The sequence below is a fragment of the Poecilia latipinna genome, unplaced genomic scaffold, assembly GCF_001443285.1.
Source record: "Poecilia latipinna isolate Pla-1442-1.1 unplaced genomic scaffold, P_latipinna-1.0 Scaffold770, whole genome shotgun sequence".
Classification (NCBI taxonomy): domain Eukaryota; kingdom Metazoa; phylum Chordata; class Actinopteri; order Cyprinodontiformes; family Poeciliidae; genus Poecilia; species Poecilia latipinna.
Genome location: NW_015113386.1, coordinates 38,012 through 50,834, shown reverse-complemented (window position 1 = coordinate 50,834; position 12,823 = coordinate 38,012). Strand labels below are relative to the sequence as shown.

The 12,823-nt window shown below is 40.3% G+C and overlaps 1 protein-coding gene across 6 annotated transcripts in view; it reads left to right on the top strand.

The window, feature by feature from the left end:
• kif23 (kinesin family member 23) overlaps positions 1 to 9,636 on the top strand; it is a 20,431-nt gene extending 10,795 nt beyond the window's left edge. For 2 of the 6 annotated variants that reach the window (XM_015046211.1, XM_015046214.1), the window contains 20 exons: positions 704 to 840; positions 935 to 1,047; positions 1,138 to 1,308; positions 1,453 to 1,497; positions 2,478 to 2,590; positions 2,879 to 3,000; positions 3,111 to 3,213; positions 3,290 to 3,369; positions 3,441 to 3,560; positions 3,636 to 3,780; positions 4,703 to 4,864; positions 4,972 to 5,138; positions 5,228 to 5,401; positions 5,500 to 5,745; positions 6,731 to 7,114; positions 7,251 to 7,484; positions 8,376 to 8,464; positions 8,822 to 8,900; positions 9,205 to 9,275; positions 9,358 to 9,636. In XM_015046211.1, the coding sequence (XP_014901697.1) occupies positions 704 to 840; positions 935 to 1,047; positions 1,138 to 1,308; positions 1,453 to 1,497; positions 2,478 to 2,590; positions 2,879 to 3,000; positions 3,111 to 3,213; positions 3,290 to 3,369; positions 3,441 to 3,560; positions 3,636 to 3,780; positions 4,703 to 4,864; positions 4,972 to 5,138; positions 5,228 to 5,401; positions 5,500 to 5,745; positions 6,731 to 7,114; positions 7,251 to 7,484; positions 8,376 to 8,464; positions 8,822 to 8,900; positions 9,205 to 9,275; positions 9,358 to 9,373 (2,771 nt within the window). In that variant the 3' untranslated portion in view covers positions 9,374 to 9,636. The remainder of the gene's footprint in view (positions 1 to 703; positions 841 to 934; positions 1,048 to 1,137; positions 1,309 to 1,452; positions 1,498 to 2,477; positions 2,591 to 2,878; positions 3,001 to 3,110; positions 3,214 to 3,289; positions 3,370 to 3,440; positions 3,561 to 3,635; positions 3,781 to 4,702; positions 4,865 to 4,971; positions 5,139 to 5,227; positions 5,402 to 5,499; positions 5,746 to 6,730; positions 7,115 to 7,250; positions 7,485 to 8,375; positions 8,465 to 8,821; positions 8,901 to 9,204; positions 9,276 to 9,357) is intronic. The other 4 variants (XM_015046212.1, XM_015046213.1, XM_015046215.1 and 1 more) reach the window with 4 other exon arrangements.
• The last annotated feature ends 3,187 nt before the right edge of the window (positions 9,637 to 12,823 follow it).

Here is a 12,823-nt window from a genome sequence, read left to right as displayed (position 1 = left end):
TACCTGCCATCTGATCGCTCCATATGTCTTTTTTTACTGCAGTGAGCCTCGATGTAGCCAAACTCCGTCAAGTATGGCATTGTGTATATGACATATTAGATTCGTGGTGTTGATGCATTCTGACGTGCTTCACCCCACGTGCTTCAATTTTCCTCCGCAACACGCAAACTTCCCCATTCACTCAGTGCGTCATAGTTCCACACGACATCGCTTAGGATTTGTGTTGCTGCGCGTTTGCGCAGAGTGAAAGAAAGAGGAGACCAGCTGCACAGGCAGGCTGCGAAATGAGATGCAGGTGATGATCGGTTTGTGTGATCGGCAACAAGAGACCGTGGTCGGCAATCACCGATAATACACTTTTTCACGGAAATCGGCCGATTATGATCGGTGGTCGATCGATCGGCACGCCTCTAAAATATAAGTATTACAACAACACAGTATATCCAACAATCTGACGATATAAATACATAAATTTATTTTTAGCTTTTTATTTGACACTTGTACAATAAATGAACATGATCACCAAATAAAAATATTAGGGATGCACAATATATCCACACTAACATCAGTGATGTAACATGATATAGCTGTTTTTCTTTTGGTAGCTCTATGCTTGTCCATCTGTTTCTGCATTATAAAAGCATCATATCTTTTTTTTGTCTTTTTTAAGTTCAGTGTTTGCTGATGTGCTGTTTGCTTGCAGGGCTGCTCTTCACATACGGTGTCACAGGAAGCGGGAAGACTTTCACCATGACTGGCTCTCCAGGTCAGGGTGGACTGCTGCCCCGTTCCCTTGACATGATCTTCAACAGTGTCGGCCCCTTTCAGGCCAAAAGATATGTAAGAGAGCAGTACACAATGATATATTTCAAGTCCACGCGACTTGTCGCTGTATTTCCTTAGCTTTACGTTTATTGGAATCTCCTCTGCTCAGGTTTTTAAAACGGATGATAAAAACGGTATGGAAGTTCAGTGTGAAGTCGATGCTTTGTTGGAGCGTCAGAGACGGGAAAACAACTTAACAGTTCCTAAAACTCCCTCCTCCAGGTAAATTTTTTTGATGCTAGGGAAAACAAAAGCTGCAATCTACACTATATAACTAAATATTGAGGTTGTGTGTGATTTCCTGCTTTTTAGACAAAAGGTTGACCCTGAAATTGGTGACATGCTGAAACCAGAGGAGGCCTGCAAAGCAGACGGTGTGGATGAGGACAGCTGCTACAGCGTCTTTGTCTCCTACATCGAAATCTATAACAACTACATCTATGACCTCTTGGAGGAAACGCAGGAAGACGCGATCAAGCCAAAGTAAGTGTCTAAAATAAATGGACGTACAGATGTGCTTGAAATATATGCTTAAGCACTGTCATTCTGGAGTCTCTGTGAAGATGTTTAATAGTTTCATGACAGAGTAGCTGGAGGAGAAAAAGTGTTGTCTTTTCTTTTTGCTAGGTGGAATGGTGGAGGCACACCTGTGCGCCAGAACACTGAGTTCATGTATGTGGCCAGTGAATACTAATCCAGTAGTCATCAGATTAGCTGCATGATCAAGCTAAGCTGCCCAGTTGAACATGCTTGTAGAAGAGAATTCCTTAATAGTGATATTTGGTATTGCAAAAAAATATTTATTGGCTACTTAATTTGTGGAACAGGAGTCCATGTTAGCTGGATTAATTATAGGGGAAAAATATATAATCTCAGTTATTTTTGGTTTTGGCTAAAACTGACCAAATTAAAGTGATTACTAATTAATTTAGAAAACGATGTATTCATAAGACTAGAAAAACAATAAATTGCCATTAAAAAAATTTTTCCCTGGAACCTCTTTGAGTGATCACTTCAAATAACAAATGCATATTTGTTTGAATATTTGATATTACACAAAAAAATTAAGTCAATAAAATTTGCTTCAGCAGGCGGGGGAACATTCAAGTTATCATTCAGAAACTTTTATTTTTGAATTGAACTAGCTGTGATTTTAAAAATCTGCATCTTTAGTGTGTATTACTGTCCAGATCTGATACGTCTCTTAATTATCAATATTTTTAATAGAGTTGATCTACAGTAGACTAGACGAGAAAAATCGAAGGAACAATGAAATGGCAGTTTCAAGAAATGGCAAATGTGACGCTTACTTTAGCATTGAGTCATTTCATAAATAGGGTAATGTCTTGTTGAAAATGTCCAAAATGTGGACCATTTTAGAAATTTGTGTCCAGACGAGTATGAAATTTGTCATTGGAACATGAGCTGGATTTGATTATGAAAAACTACTAAGCAATGACTCACTATTTAAATCTGAGGACTCTCAGTTGATTTTTCAAGTTTTGTCTCCTTTTCGTTTCATAGAATTTTAGAAATCCCTGCATGACTCACTTTCTGCTTGCAGTCTTTGCTTTGCCGTTTATGTGTTGCATGAAAAACTGTTCCTCTTCACTGAAGAACAATTTATCAATTATTTTTCATTACTGCTACAGACCGCCTCAATCTAAAACCCTTCGAGAGGATCAGAACCACAACATGTACGTGGCCGGCTGTATGGAGGTCGAAGTCAAATCTGCCGAGGAAGCATTTCAAGTGTTCTGGAGAGGTGAGCGTTTCTATTTCTGATCCACAGATGATAGAAACAAACATGTTTTAGCTACAGAAGCTGCAGTGATGATTTCTAGTGACTGACCTGGAATTGCTGGTCTCTGGGTCGGCTCTGTTCAGGAAATGACTTGGGTTAATCTTCTCTCTGAGTGGTTTCAGATCTGTTGCAAAAGATGAATTTTGTGCAATGAATTATTGAGATCATTTAACTTGCACATTAAATTCTGTTTTTTTTTTTGCATGTGTGTGTGACATTTGATTTTAAATTAATTTTTTTTTTTTGCAGGTCAAAAGAAGAGGAAGGTTGCAAACACTCGGCTGAACAGAGAGTCGAGCCGATCGCACAGTGTGTTCATCATCAAACTGGCTCAGGCTCCTCTGGATGCAGACGGGGACAACATTCTCCAGGTTAGTTGCAACCAAACTTCTCTCAAAGTTCAGAACATATTACAATATCCACCTGCTATTAAGTTATTATCTACGCAGTTGATTTGGATTTTCTCCCTTTTAACCGTCAGGATAAGAACCAGGTGAGCGTCAGTCAGCTGTGTCTCGTTGACTTGGCAGGAAGCGAGCGCACTGGTAGGACCGGAGCTGAAGGCACGCGGATACGTGAAGCAGGTTTGTTAAACATAAATGTTATGTTCGATCAGACACCTAGAAATGTTTTGCTCAATCTAACATGTTTTCTATGCAGGAAACATTAATCAGTCGCTCCTGAATCTGCGGACGTGCCTTGAAATACTTCGGGAGAACCAAATGTACGGCACCAACAAGGTAAGTGTTGCCAGATTGAAGCTAAACGTTTCCGTTCAGACCATGCGGGTAATGTAGAACTTCTGTTGTAGATGGTTCCATACAGAGACTCCAAAGTCTCCCACCTGTTTAAAAACTACTTTGACGGAGAAGGAAAAGTCCGGATGGTTGTGTGCGTCAATCCCAAGACGGATGATTACGAGGAAACGCTGGCAAGTTGATCCCACGGATTCACTGCGTCCTTCCGAGGATGTTTCCGTTCTCTAACAAGCTTCCTGTCTGTGCAGCTGGTGATGCGGTTTGCAGAGATGACCCAGGAAGTGGAGGTGGCTCGTCCGGTAGACAGGCCCATCTGTGGGTTCACTCCGGGACGCCGCCATAGGAACCAGGCGTTTAGGGAGGAGATGTCTCAAAGGTTGGAGGACCGCGGTGGTAAGAATGTTTCTTAAATATAATTCTAAAACCTTATTAGACCTGGGTGATTAGGCTTAAAAATAAATTCTCCCGATTTTTATTTATGTATATGTATATTTTCATGCTAAATCCATTTTTTTTTTGCCAATTAATTTTTATTTTATTTCTTAAAAATAAATTAGAAATGACAAATTAATCTCAATCCACTTTTTTAGAGGTTTAAATTCTGGAGTAATATTTATGCATCCATTAATCTGATCATACTTTTTGTTCATCCGTCCATATAGTATGTGGTTTCCATAAGTTCTGCTTTCAAAGCCAACTAGGAACTATATTTATAAGGGGCCATTTCCAGAATAAAGAGTTGCACTTAGTCTGACGGAAGTCTTAATTCACACCAAGAGCTTTCGGACAATTTCATGCTTCCAACTTTATGTCATCAATTTGGAGATGATACTTTCTTGTCCCACCATGAATGTGTACAAAGTAACTTCCATACGGATATGGATGAGTAAGTTTGGAAGACCTTCACTCACCTATAGAGTATAAACCTCACACTGATAGAATGTCTATGGACTGAATTGGAGCAGAGCCTGTGAGCTAAGCTGTCTTGTCCAGCATCAGTGTCTGATCTCACAAATGCTTTTAGAGAATAAATACAAATGCATATCTGCAAAGGGTGGGTTGGCATCGTATTAAACTCCATGCAATGAAAATTGGATGTTACTCTGATTCTTATATGAATCACAGGTGTGTCAACAGTTTTGGCAACATAGTGTCATACGTTCATACTTCAGAAACTAAAGGCTAAGAGGTTTTGAGTTTTAGATTGAAATCATGTTGATCTTTGACATAATGTATATAATCCCTGGATTGCTTTTAGTTTTCCATGTGTCTAATCAGAAAATGTTAACTTGTTGAACCGGACGTCTTCCTTCAGACGCGATGTCTGCTCTAAATGGCGTGGTGCTGAGCCTGCCACCTCTGCCCACATCTGAACTGACTGACCCGAATGACGAGATCACCATTCCTCGGCTGATTGAAGCGCTGCAGAACAGACAGAGGATCCGGCAGATGATGATTGAAGAATTCAACAGAGCAGGTGAGAACTCACAGCTTGTCTGTCACAGGTCAACGCCCTTTTTTTTTTCTTTTTTTTTCTTTTTCTTATTTGTTTTGTTTCGGCTCACCTTCCATATCTTATTTTAGCAAGCAAGATGAAGTCTATGCTGCAAGAACTGGACTCCAACGTCATTTCCACAGAGAATGTGATCCTTGAACAAAATGGCAGACTTGCAGAGAAAGACAAAGTGATTCATAGCAACAAGACGGAGATCGAACGTTTAGAGAAGACGACCAAAATGCAAGAACACAAGGTTCTTCTTTGACTTATTTATCACTACTGGTTTGTAGATGTTTTGTAGTTGTTGTTTTTCTTTAACTGTCTATCACAACTTCCTTCCAGATCGACATCCTGCAGAAAACGACCAAAATCTACGAGGATGACAAGCGCTCCCTGCAGCAGGAGTTGGAAACCAGGGGGCACAGGCTGCAGAGAGAGCTTTCTGAGAAGAGACGCATGGAGCAGCGCATGCAGGGCGTGGTCTCAGACACACAGCATAAGTGGGAGAAAGAGTGTGTAAGTTGGAACAAACGTATCACCTGTGCGTTGTTTCTGGAGCATTGTTAGACTTTTCAGTGACATAATTTTGGTGTAACGATGGTAATGTTGCGCAGGAGAGACGAGTGAATGCGATGCAGCTTGAGATGCAGAACAAGCTGTGGGTGAAAGACGAAAAGCTAAAACAGCTCAAAGCTATAGTAACAGAGAGCAAGACTCCTGGTCGCCCCGATCCCCAGCCGCGTCAGACTCAGCCTCCGCCTCAGCGGCCGTCCAGGGAGGAGCGGCCGTCCAGGGAGGAGCGGCCGTCCAGGGAGGAGCGGCCTCCATCAAAGAGATCAGCCTCACCATCGCCTGTTCCGGTACGTTGTCAACTAAGTACTTTGCTCCCAGGCTCTTTTTATTGTTGAAAATTGTTCAAAGTTGCGAGTATCACTGACTTTTCTGATGCTCTTTTGCTTTTTTTCTAAGGTTCTCGCTGTGAGATTGCACAGTTGTTAGAGATTCAAGTTATCGATTAAGTTAATCTAAAGTTGATTGACTAACGATTAATTGATAACATTTTTGTTAAATCAAGAAGGCTGACTGTCCTTCCATAACATAAAGGTTAAGATTTTTCATAATATGCTGAAAAATTATTGCAATTTAACAGTTTGTATTAGTTTTTATCAATACTCTAAATACAGGAAATTGTGGTTTTCTTACATTAATTTAGACATATTTATAAAATATAACAAAACGGGAACCTCTTAAGTTGCTGAATAGAAAAATAAAATATGAAAAGAATAAAACGTATATGAAACATGTGATTCTCCATAAACAGCGATGTTAGTACAGAGTTGCCATCTGTAGTTGCTGTTAAAGGGAAATTAAAACGTTATTCTATGAAGTGCGTTAACTCACCAGAACCCTCAAAATAAACTTTGCTTATTGGCATAACACGACGGGGTATGAAGGCCACGCTAAGAAAGCGAAATAATAATAAAACTTACAAGAATAAAGTCATGATATTATGACTTAATAAGCGCCATTACCGTGAAACTTCAGGAGCTTGTCCTTTACCAACACAGGTCTCTATTTTGGACCTTTTCAACTGGCTCCGCTTAAGGATGACCAGCGGCGCCCTCTGCTGGATGGCGGCCAAACTACAACATTAGAAAAGAGCTCCAAGCTGTTATCAATAAATCGATTGGGACTAATTTTAATCTAATAAACCATTAATATACAAATAATCATGAGTTAATTGTTTGGATCCCTGGCAGGTGTCTATTTGTTCTAGTCTGTATTGGTTTTATAAATTTGTTCTTTTGATCATGTCTTATTGTTTATTTCCATTTTGCTCGTCAGAGTCTCGACGAGTCTTCTCAGAGTCTCGACGAGTCTTCTCAGAGTCTCGACGAGTCTTCTCGGGTCAGTCCAGTGCCAGGGTCACCTGCAGTCAGAGCCACTAGTGATGAGGAGGTCGAAATGAACCCAAGACCCACATGCCCCCTTCCCAGCAGCAGTTGTCCTTTATCAGTGGCCAATACTGTCTCCTTACTGGAGCAGGAGGCGGCTCCAGATGAGGTTTTACCGTCACCTGATATACCTAAAAGAACCCTGTCTCCCGCCGGCTCCCCAGCCCGCCGAACCAAGAGAAGAGCAGAGTGCTGTAGTAGACGGGAGGCCCGTCTCCCCTCCCCCATTTTGCTCCTTGACTTCATAGGAGAGAGAAGCAACAGGGTCAGTGAGGTAGTTGCAGCAGCATCAGGTTGAAGAATTAAAAACTGGATCTTCCGCTTGTTGTAGTTGAATTTCAGGTTGGTCAGGGATCATTTTAAAGTGTTTCACTTGTCTTTTGTTTGTTGTCGAATTGTTACGCGATCAGACGACCACGCCGGTGCGGCCTCGCCACCGCCGGTCCCGTTCCGCGGGCGTCGAGAAATGGGTGGACCACAAGCCGCCCTCCAGCCTCAACTTGGGGACGGTCCTGCAGCCGGTCATCCCCAACGCCATCCAGGTGTCCGCGCCCAACGAGAAGGCCCTGTCCAAGTGCGACAGATACGTGTTGACGCACCAGGAGGTCGCCTCTGATGGCGAGATACAGACCAAACTTATCAAGGTGAAGTAAAATGGAGCAGGAACTCAAAGATTTGCTTTTGTTTTGCTTTTTACTCAGGTTGACTTCAGTTTGAGAAAATTTATTGCTCATTGCAGTGAAATGAAGAACAGATTGGGGGGGAAAAAACAAGTAAATAAAAAGGTGGAAGAAATGTGGAATTATATGAACAAAAGAATGAAAGTAGATAGAAATGAATCGGTATTCATTTCTATTTACTCTCCATTAATGTGAGAATATTTTTTTTTTCACATCTAATCTTTATTACAACCTATATATCCACATTTATTTCTTTTTTTGTTATGATTTTTGGAAGTTCAATGTGCAAATCTTTCCACAGATTTTTTATTTTTATATTTTCTTTAAACTCATCCAGGATAATTAAGACATAAAAAAATATGTTTCCAATTTTTTAAGCCAGATGAAGTTGAGGGCAAATAATTTCAACTAGCGAGGCAGGATGAGTCAGCATGAACATCGGTATTGTCTGATATTTGTATTTTTTATTTTTTTTTAACGGATCAGTCCAACTAGTAAAACTAGGCCAGTATTAACAGATATTTACATCCATCTTGTTGCTATTTGAGTTTCAGAAGTGGATCTAGGAGATTAATGAAGTGTTTTGTTTTTGCTTTAAAAAATTGCTGAGACATGGGGGCAGTTTCTTTGGGCAAAAGCAATATTATATTATCAGCATAAATCTTAAGAACTCTGAATTGCAGGGAAGCCAATTTACATTTTACCTTTTGTTTTGTTTTTTCCTTCGCACTTTCTTTCAACACTTTAAAATGAAGTAATCTCCTACTAGGTTAACTGATTGTCTTTATCTTGGAATATCTGAGTTTGTGTTACTGTTTGCAGTTGGTTCTAACCTTATTGTTCCTAACATTTCAGGGGGAGGTCATTAAAACCAGAGGCGGAGGCCAATCTGTGCAGTTCACCGACATCGAGACGCTTAAACAGGAGCTCGCCACCGTGTCAAGGTGACGCAAAAGGCAATGGCCACTACAGCATCTTGGTGCTCAATATCAAGACTGCAAAAGGCTTTTGAGCTATTGTTTTCAGTGCAATGTATTTATGGTCATTGTGCATTCTGGAAAAGTATAGAATTGCATTTCGTTATTTTTCAAGGACACCGTTATTTATTTAAAGAGAAAGTAATTCTAAACTTTCGTCCGCATTCTGTTATCTAAAAGACAAAGTTGCATACCTTGGCAAAGGTATGCGAAACAACTCCTTCAGTCATCTTTAGTTATTGTAGGCTAAATGTTCACTAAGAAAGCATTTTTAGTGGAGAAAATGCTAGCTTAATAAATTTCCGTCACTGTTTTTCTGTGAAGCCGAAAAAGGAAATCTTCAGAAGGAGCTGCTGCAAGTGGAAATCAGACAGATGGTGCTTGGACTGATGTGGAGACACGGGGAAAAAAAAAAAAAAAAAAAAAAAAAAAAATCTTTAATGACTGTCTTTATTTAGTCATCCAGTTTTGATCTAGGTTGAAGTTAAAAAAAAAAGTGGCAACAGAAGCGGAGCTTACACAGCAAATATTGGTTAAATGGGAGGAACTTTGACGCATATTAAAAGGCTGGACTTTACCCAGAGTGTTTTAAACTCACTGATGTAGCAGAAACCAAAATTCATCCCTGTAATGTTTTGTTTTAAAATTTCCATTAAAGACTTTTAAAGCTTCATTTCGAATTTTTTTTTTTTTTTTTTTTTTTCCAGTGCTCTGTGGCCTTGGAGATGAGGGCCGGGTCAAACATGGGGCCTGGAGTCGAGCATCACGGGATCCCAAAGTAAGCTGCCAGCAACATAATTAATAAGACGTCGTTTTATTGGCGTTGTAGGAAATGTCTGATTCACTCTGTTCTGTTAAAGGCGCAGAAAACCCTGAAAGCTGCTGGCTGCTCCATCAGCATCTCCTCTCTCCTGTCCTCACTTGGCTGCTGTGCAATACTCTGAACTTGTATTTTGTATTTGGCTATTGTTTGAATATTTATGCTTTTTTTTCATGCTTCTTTTTTATACATGTGTGCAAAGGATTTCTAGACATAGGTCACTAAAGTGTTCATAAAACATTGTTGATATTGGTCTGGCACTCACTATTTGTCTAAATTTTTCATTTTGGATCTTGAATAAAACACCTTTTGAAGAGTCTGTGTGTGTGTGTATAAAATATGTAGTGGAGTAAAACATACAGTGCAGGATTGATGAAATTGGTACAGTTGATTAAAACTGTAATATCACATCAAGCTTATAAAAAAAAAATCATAAGGTGACCTTAAGTTATCAATGATGATTTGAGGAGTTATGTTATCTGTTTATCCATTTTTATCAAAAAACAAAATTCAAGTACAAAATACATATAGTGCACAGTATGAGAACACACTTTTTCACTTCATTTCTGTATTTTAAAAATCCAGTTTATAAAATATTTTGTGCAATCTAATTTTATTAGAATCGGAATCTTAGGTTTTTATTTGCAATAAGCTATAAAAATTAACAGAGTGAACACTTTAAATATATTTAAGTGGAATGAATCTATATAATTGGATTTTACTTTTTTGAATTTTTACATTTTTGAGGATTTTAAAATTTACTTGGATGCAACGACATAAGAAACAAACACCTTCCATATAATTGGTCAGCACTAGAGGGCAGCAGAGGACAGCAGGAAACTAGAAGACGCTGTGATCCATCTTTATCATGAACCGACCTGTAGACAAAAAAAAAAAAAACATTTCAACAAAAAATTCTAAAATCTTTTCTTATACGTATTTGACTTTTATTTTACAGCACTGACGAAAGTGGAGCAATATTTTGTTATGGATGTCCAGTTTGTTTTTGCTTTATTAGTTGTATTTGTCAATAATAATAATAAGAAATAAACAGCAGCTAGTGTTGGAAAGAGGAAGTCTGATGACTAAAATTCAGCATTCATTCATCTAAAATGATTTGAATAGATCTGCACCCAATCAGTTCTCTGATTTCAGTGTGCAGAGTTTACCCCTTCCCCCTCCCCCACTCATATTTGTGTAAGAAAATTATATCATAATCCCTCCCAGCATTCAATTAGCCGTCTCTTACCGGCTGAACATCACAGGTGTTCTGATCATCTCGTGCCACTGGGTGCAGTCATCCAGGCTTTGAGTAGATGGTTGAAAACTCATCTACTGCCAGTCTGGCTGAGTTTCAATTGGAAAGCGCTGGAGAGTGACTAACACGGAGCCTCTCGGAGAGGGTCAAGAGCCCAGAGCAAGCAGCGGCCATTAAATTCACCTCTATGAGATATTGAGTGCTTTGCTTTTTGACCAGGCTCTGTTTGATGTGCTGCACCACGTCATGCACAGCTCCTCGCCGCAGGGCCCTCCACAGCCAAGTGGGGTGAGCTTTATAAAGATGTTATTATCAAACTCCTGATGAGCCTCTGATCAGCGCTTTCAGAAGAGACACTTGAGGGGAACTGCATCACAAAATACACACACACACAAAACCACATCTTAAAGACAACGCCACTTGTCCAATTGTATGCTCAGAGTACACCATTCTGCCTTTCAAAGCCTAAAGCCCGCTTATGTTTATGAATTATTCTTTTTTTGTCGGTGTTGATAAACTTGCTGGAGGGAATTTTGCTCTTCTACTTGAGTACACAGTCAATTAGACTGCCTCAGATTTTTAAGAGCGAGCTTAATTGCAGTGTTTTATTGACTCTGCTCGAATGGCTCTGATGAAGATGTCTTAAGCAGCCTTTGGCACAGTTGGGATAAAATCATTTTCGCATCAATCTGTAATGTAATTGAGGGTCGTTAATAATTCAGCGATTCGAATTTGTGTTGTCCAATCGTTCGCCTTTCATATTTTAATTTTTCTCGATTACAGGCTGATTAAATCCACACATATGAAACACATGACCACACGCAGAGATTCAGTTCGCGGTATTCAAGCGGCCTGGAACAACGAACAGTTTGAAGCACAGCATATCGCTTCACGGTGAACAGTTGCTTCTTGAGAGACAGACAAAAACAGCAGATGTGAACACTTTGACAAATATCACTCTGGCCTGGTCTGTCGCCAAGGTTACAAATGACGCATGGTGTCTTTCACCGGGAACACGCAAAAAGGAAATGAAAATTTGTGTTCACGAAAGCTTTTCATGTGAAGAAGTTCAAGATATTCTGTGTTGAATAGTACGCAAACTTCTCTATGTACTCGCCATGATAACTTTAAAAAAAATGCACAAAATGTGACATTTTCCATCGGCTCCACAAGTGTGCATCGCTTTGTGTTGCTCAAGCTCCAAAATAACCCCATCTCAGTCCGTTGCAGGCTGTGGTTGTGCATACCAAAACATTAGAAAGATTAATGGTTCGGATGCTTTAGCAAGGCACGGTAGCCCGTTTGATCTATTTTTAATTTGCAACACTTTGATCAAAGTTGTCTCACCGCACATGTTCGCTGTTTTGTGTTATTAAATCTGAACTTAGCAGCAGGTACACGACCCCTTTTTTCTGCTTCCATGATCAACACCGTTCTGAACCAGGCAGTGAAAAGTGGGCATATGTTTAAATAGACGTGATGGAGCGTAACCCCATCCAGCTGTGCACCACACTTTGGATTGTAACAGGCAGCCGAGGTATGATGGTTTCCATCCGCCACCGAATCTGCATCGCATCAGCTGAATAATTGCAGATTCGAAAGGCAAGTAGAAACAAGTGACTCAATCACAGCCGCGGCTGTCCTTTAAACCGCAGCCCATTACACGGCTTTCTGCTCTCTTTTAGCGGCAAGCACAACAGTCCCTGACAATTAAAGTCAGTTAGTGGGAAGCGTCCATAAATACCGCATGAGAGCACAGCTTTTGTAAAAAACCAAACCTCTGATCGGGGTCAACACTACATCTTCATATGTCACGGCTGTGGCTGGCAGCCAGCTCAATGTGTTGGGCCAGAAAACTAGGCAAACACAGATCAGCGCCGACAGCCAGGGACTCGTCATCTGGCCCATCGCTCAGTCATTCAAGGCTCACCAGGCTTTACTGCCTTTTCATTCTACATGAATTTCCCTTCGGGAGAAAGCTTTAACTTAAAGGAGGTGGGACTCTGGGGCGCCGTTGACAGCCATCAGTGAGCTAAGCGTGATCTCACTTTGAACAAAACATCGGTTTTGGTCGGGGAGTTTTAACAACCGGCTCTCCGGAGAGGAACCTGTTCCAAAGTGGGGACGACAGACGTTTGGTTCGAGTTTGGAGCGGCGTCTCCAAACACGCAGCGAGGAACACGAGATTCTCCTGGAAAGAAAATCACGTGTACGTTTGGCTCTTAGTAAACATAAAGTTCTTTATTTG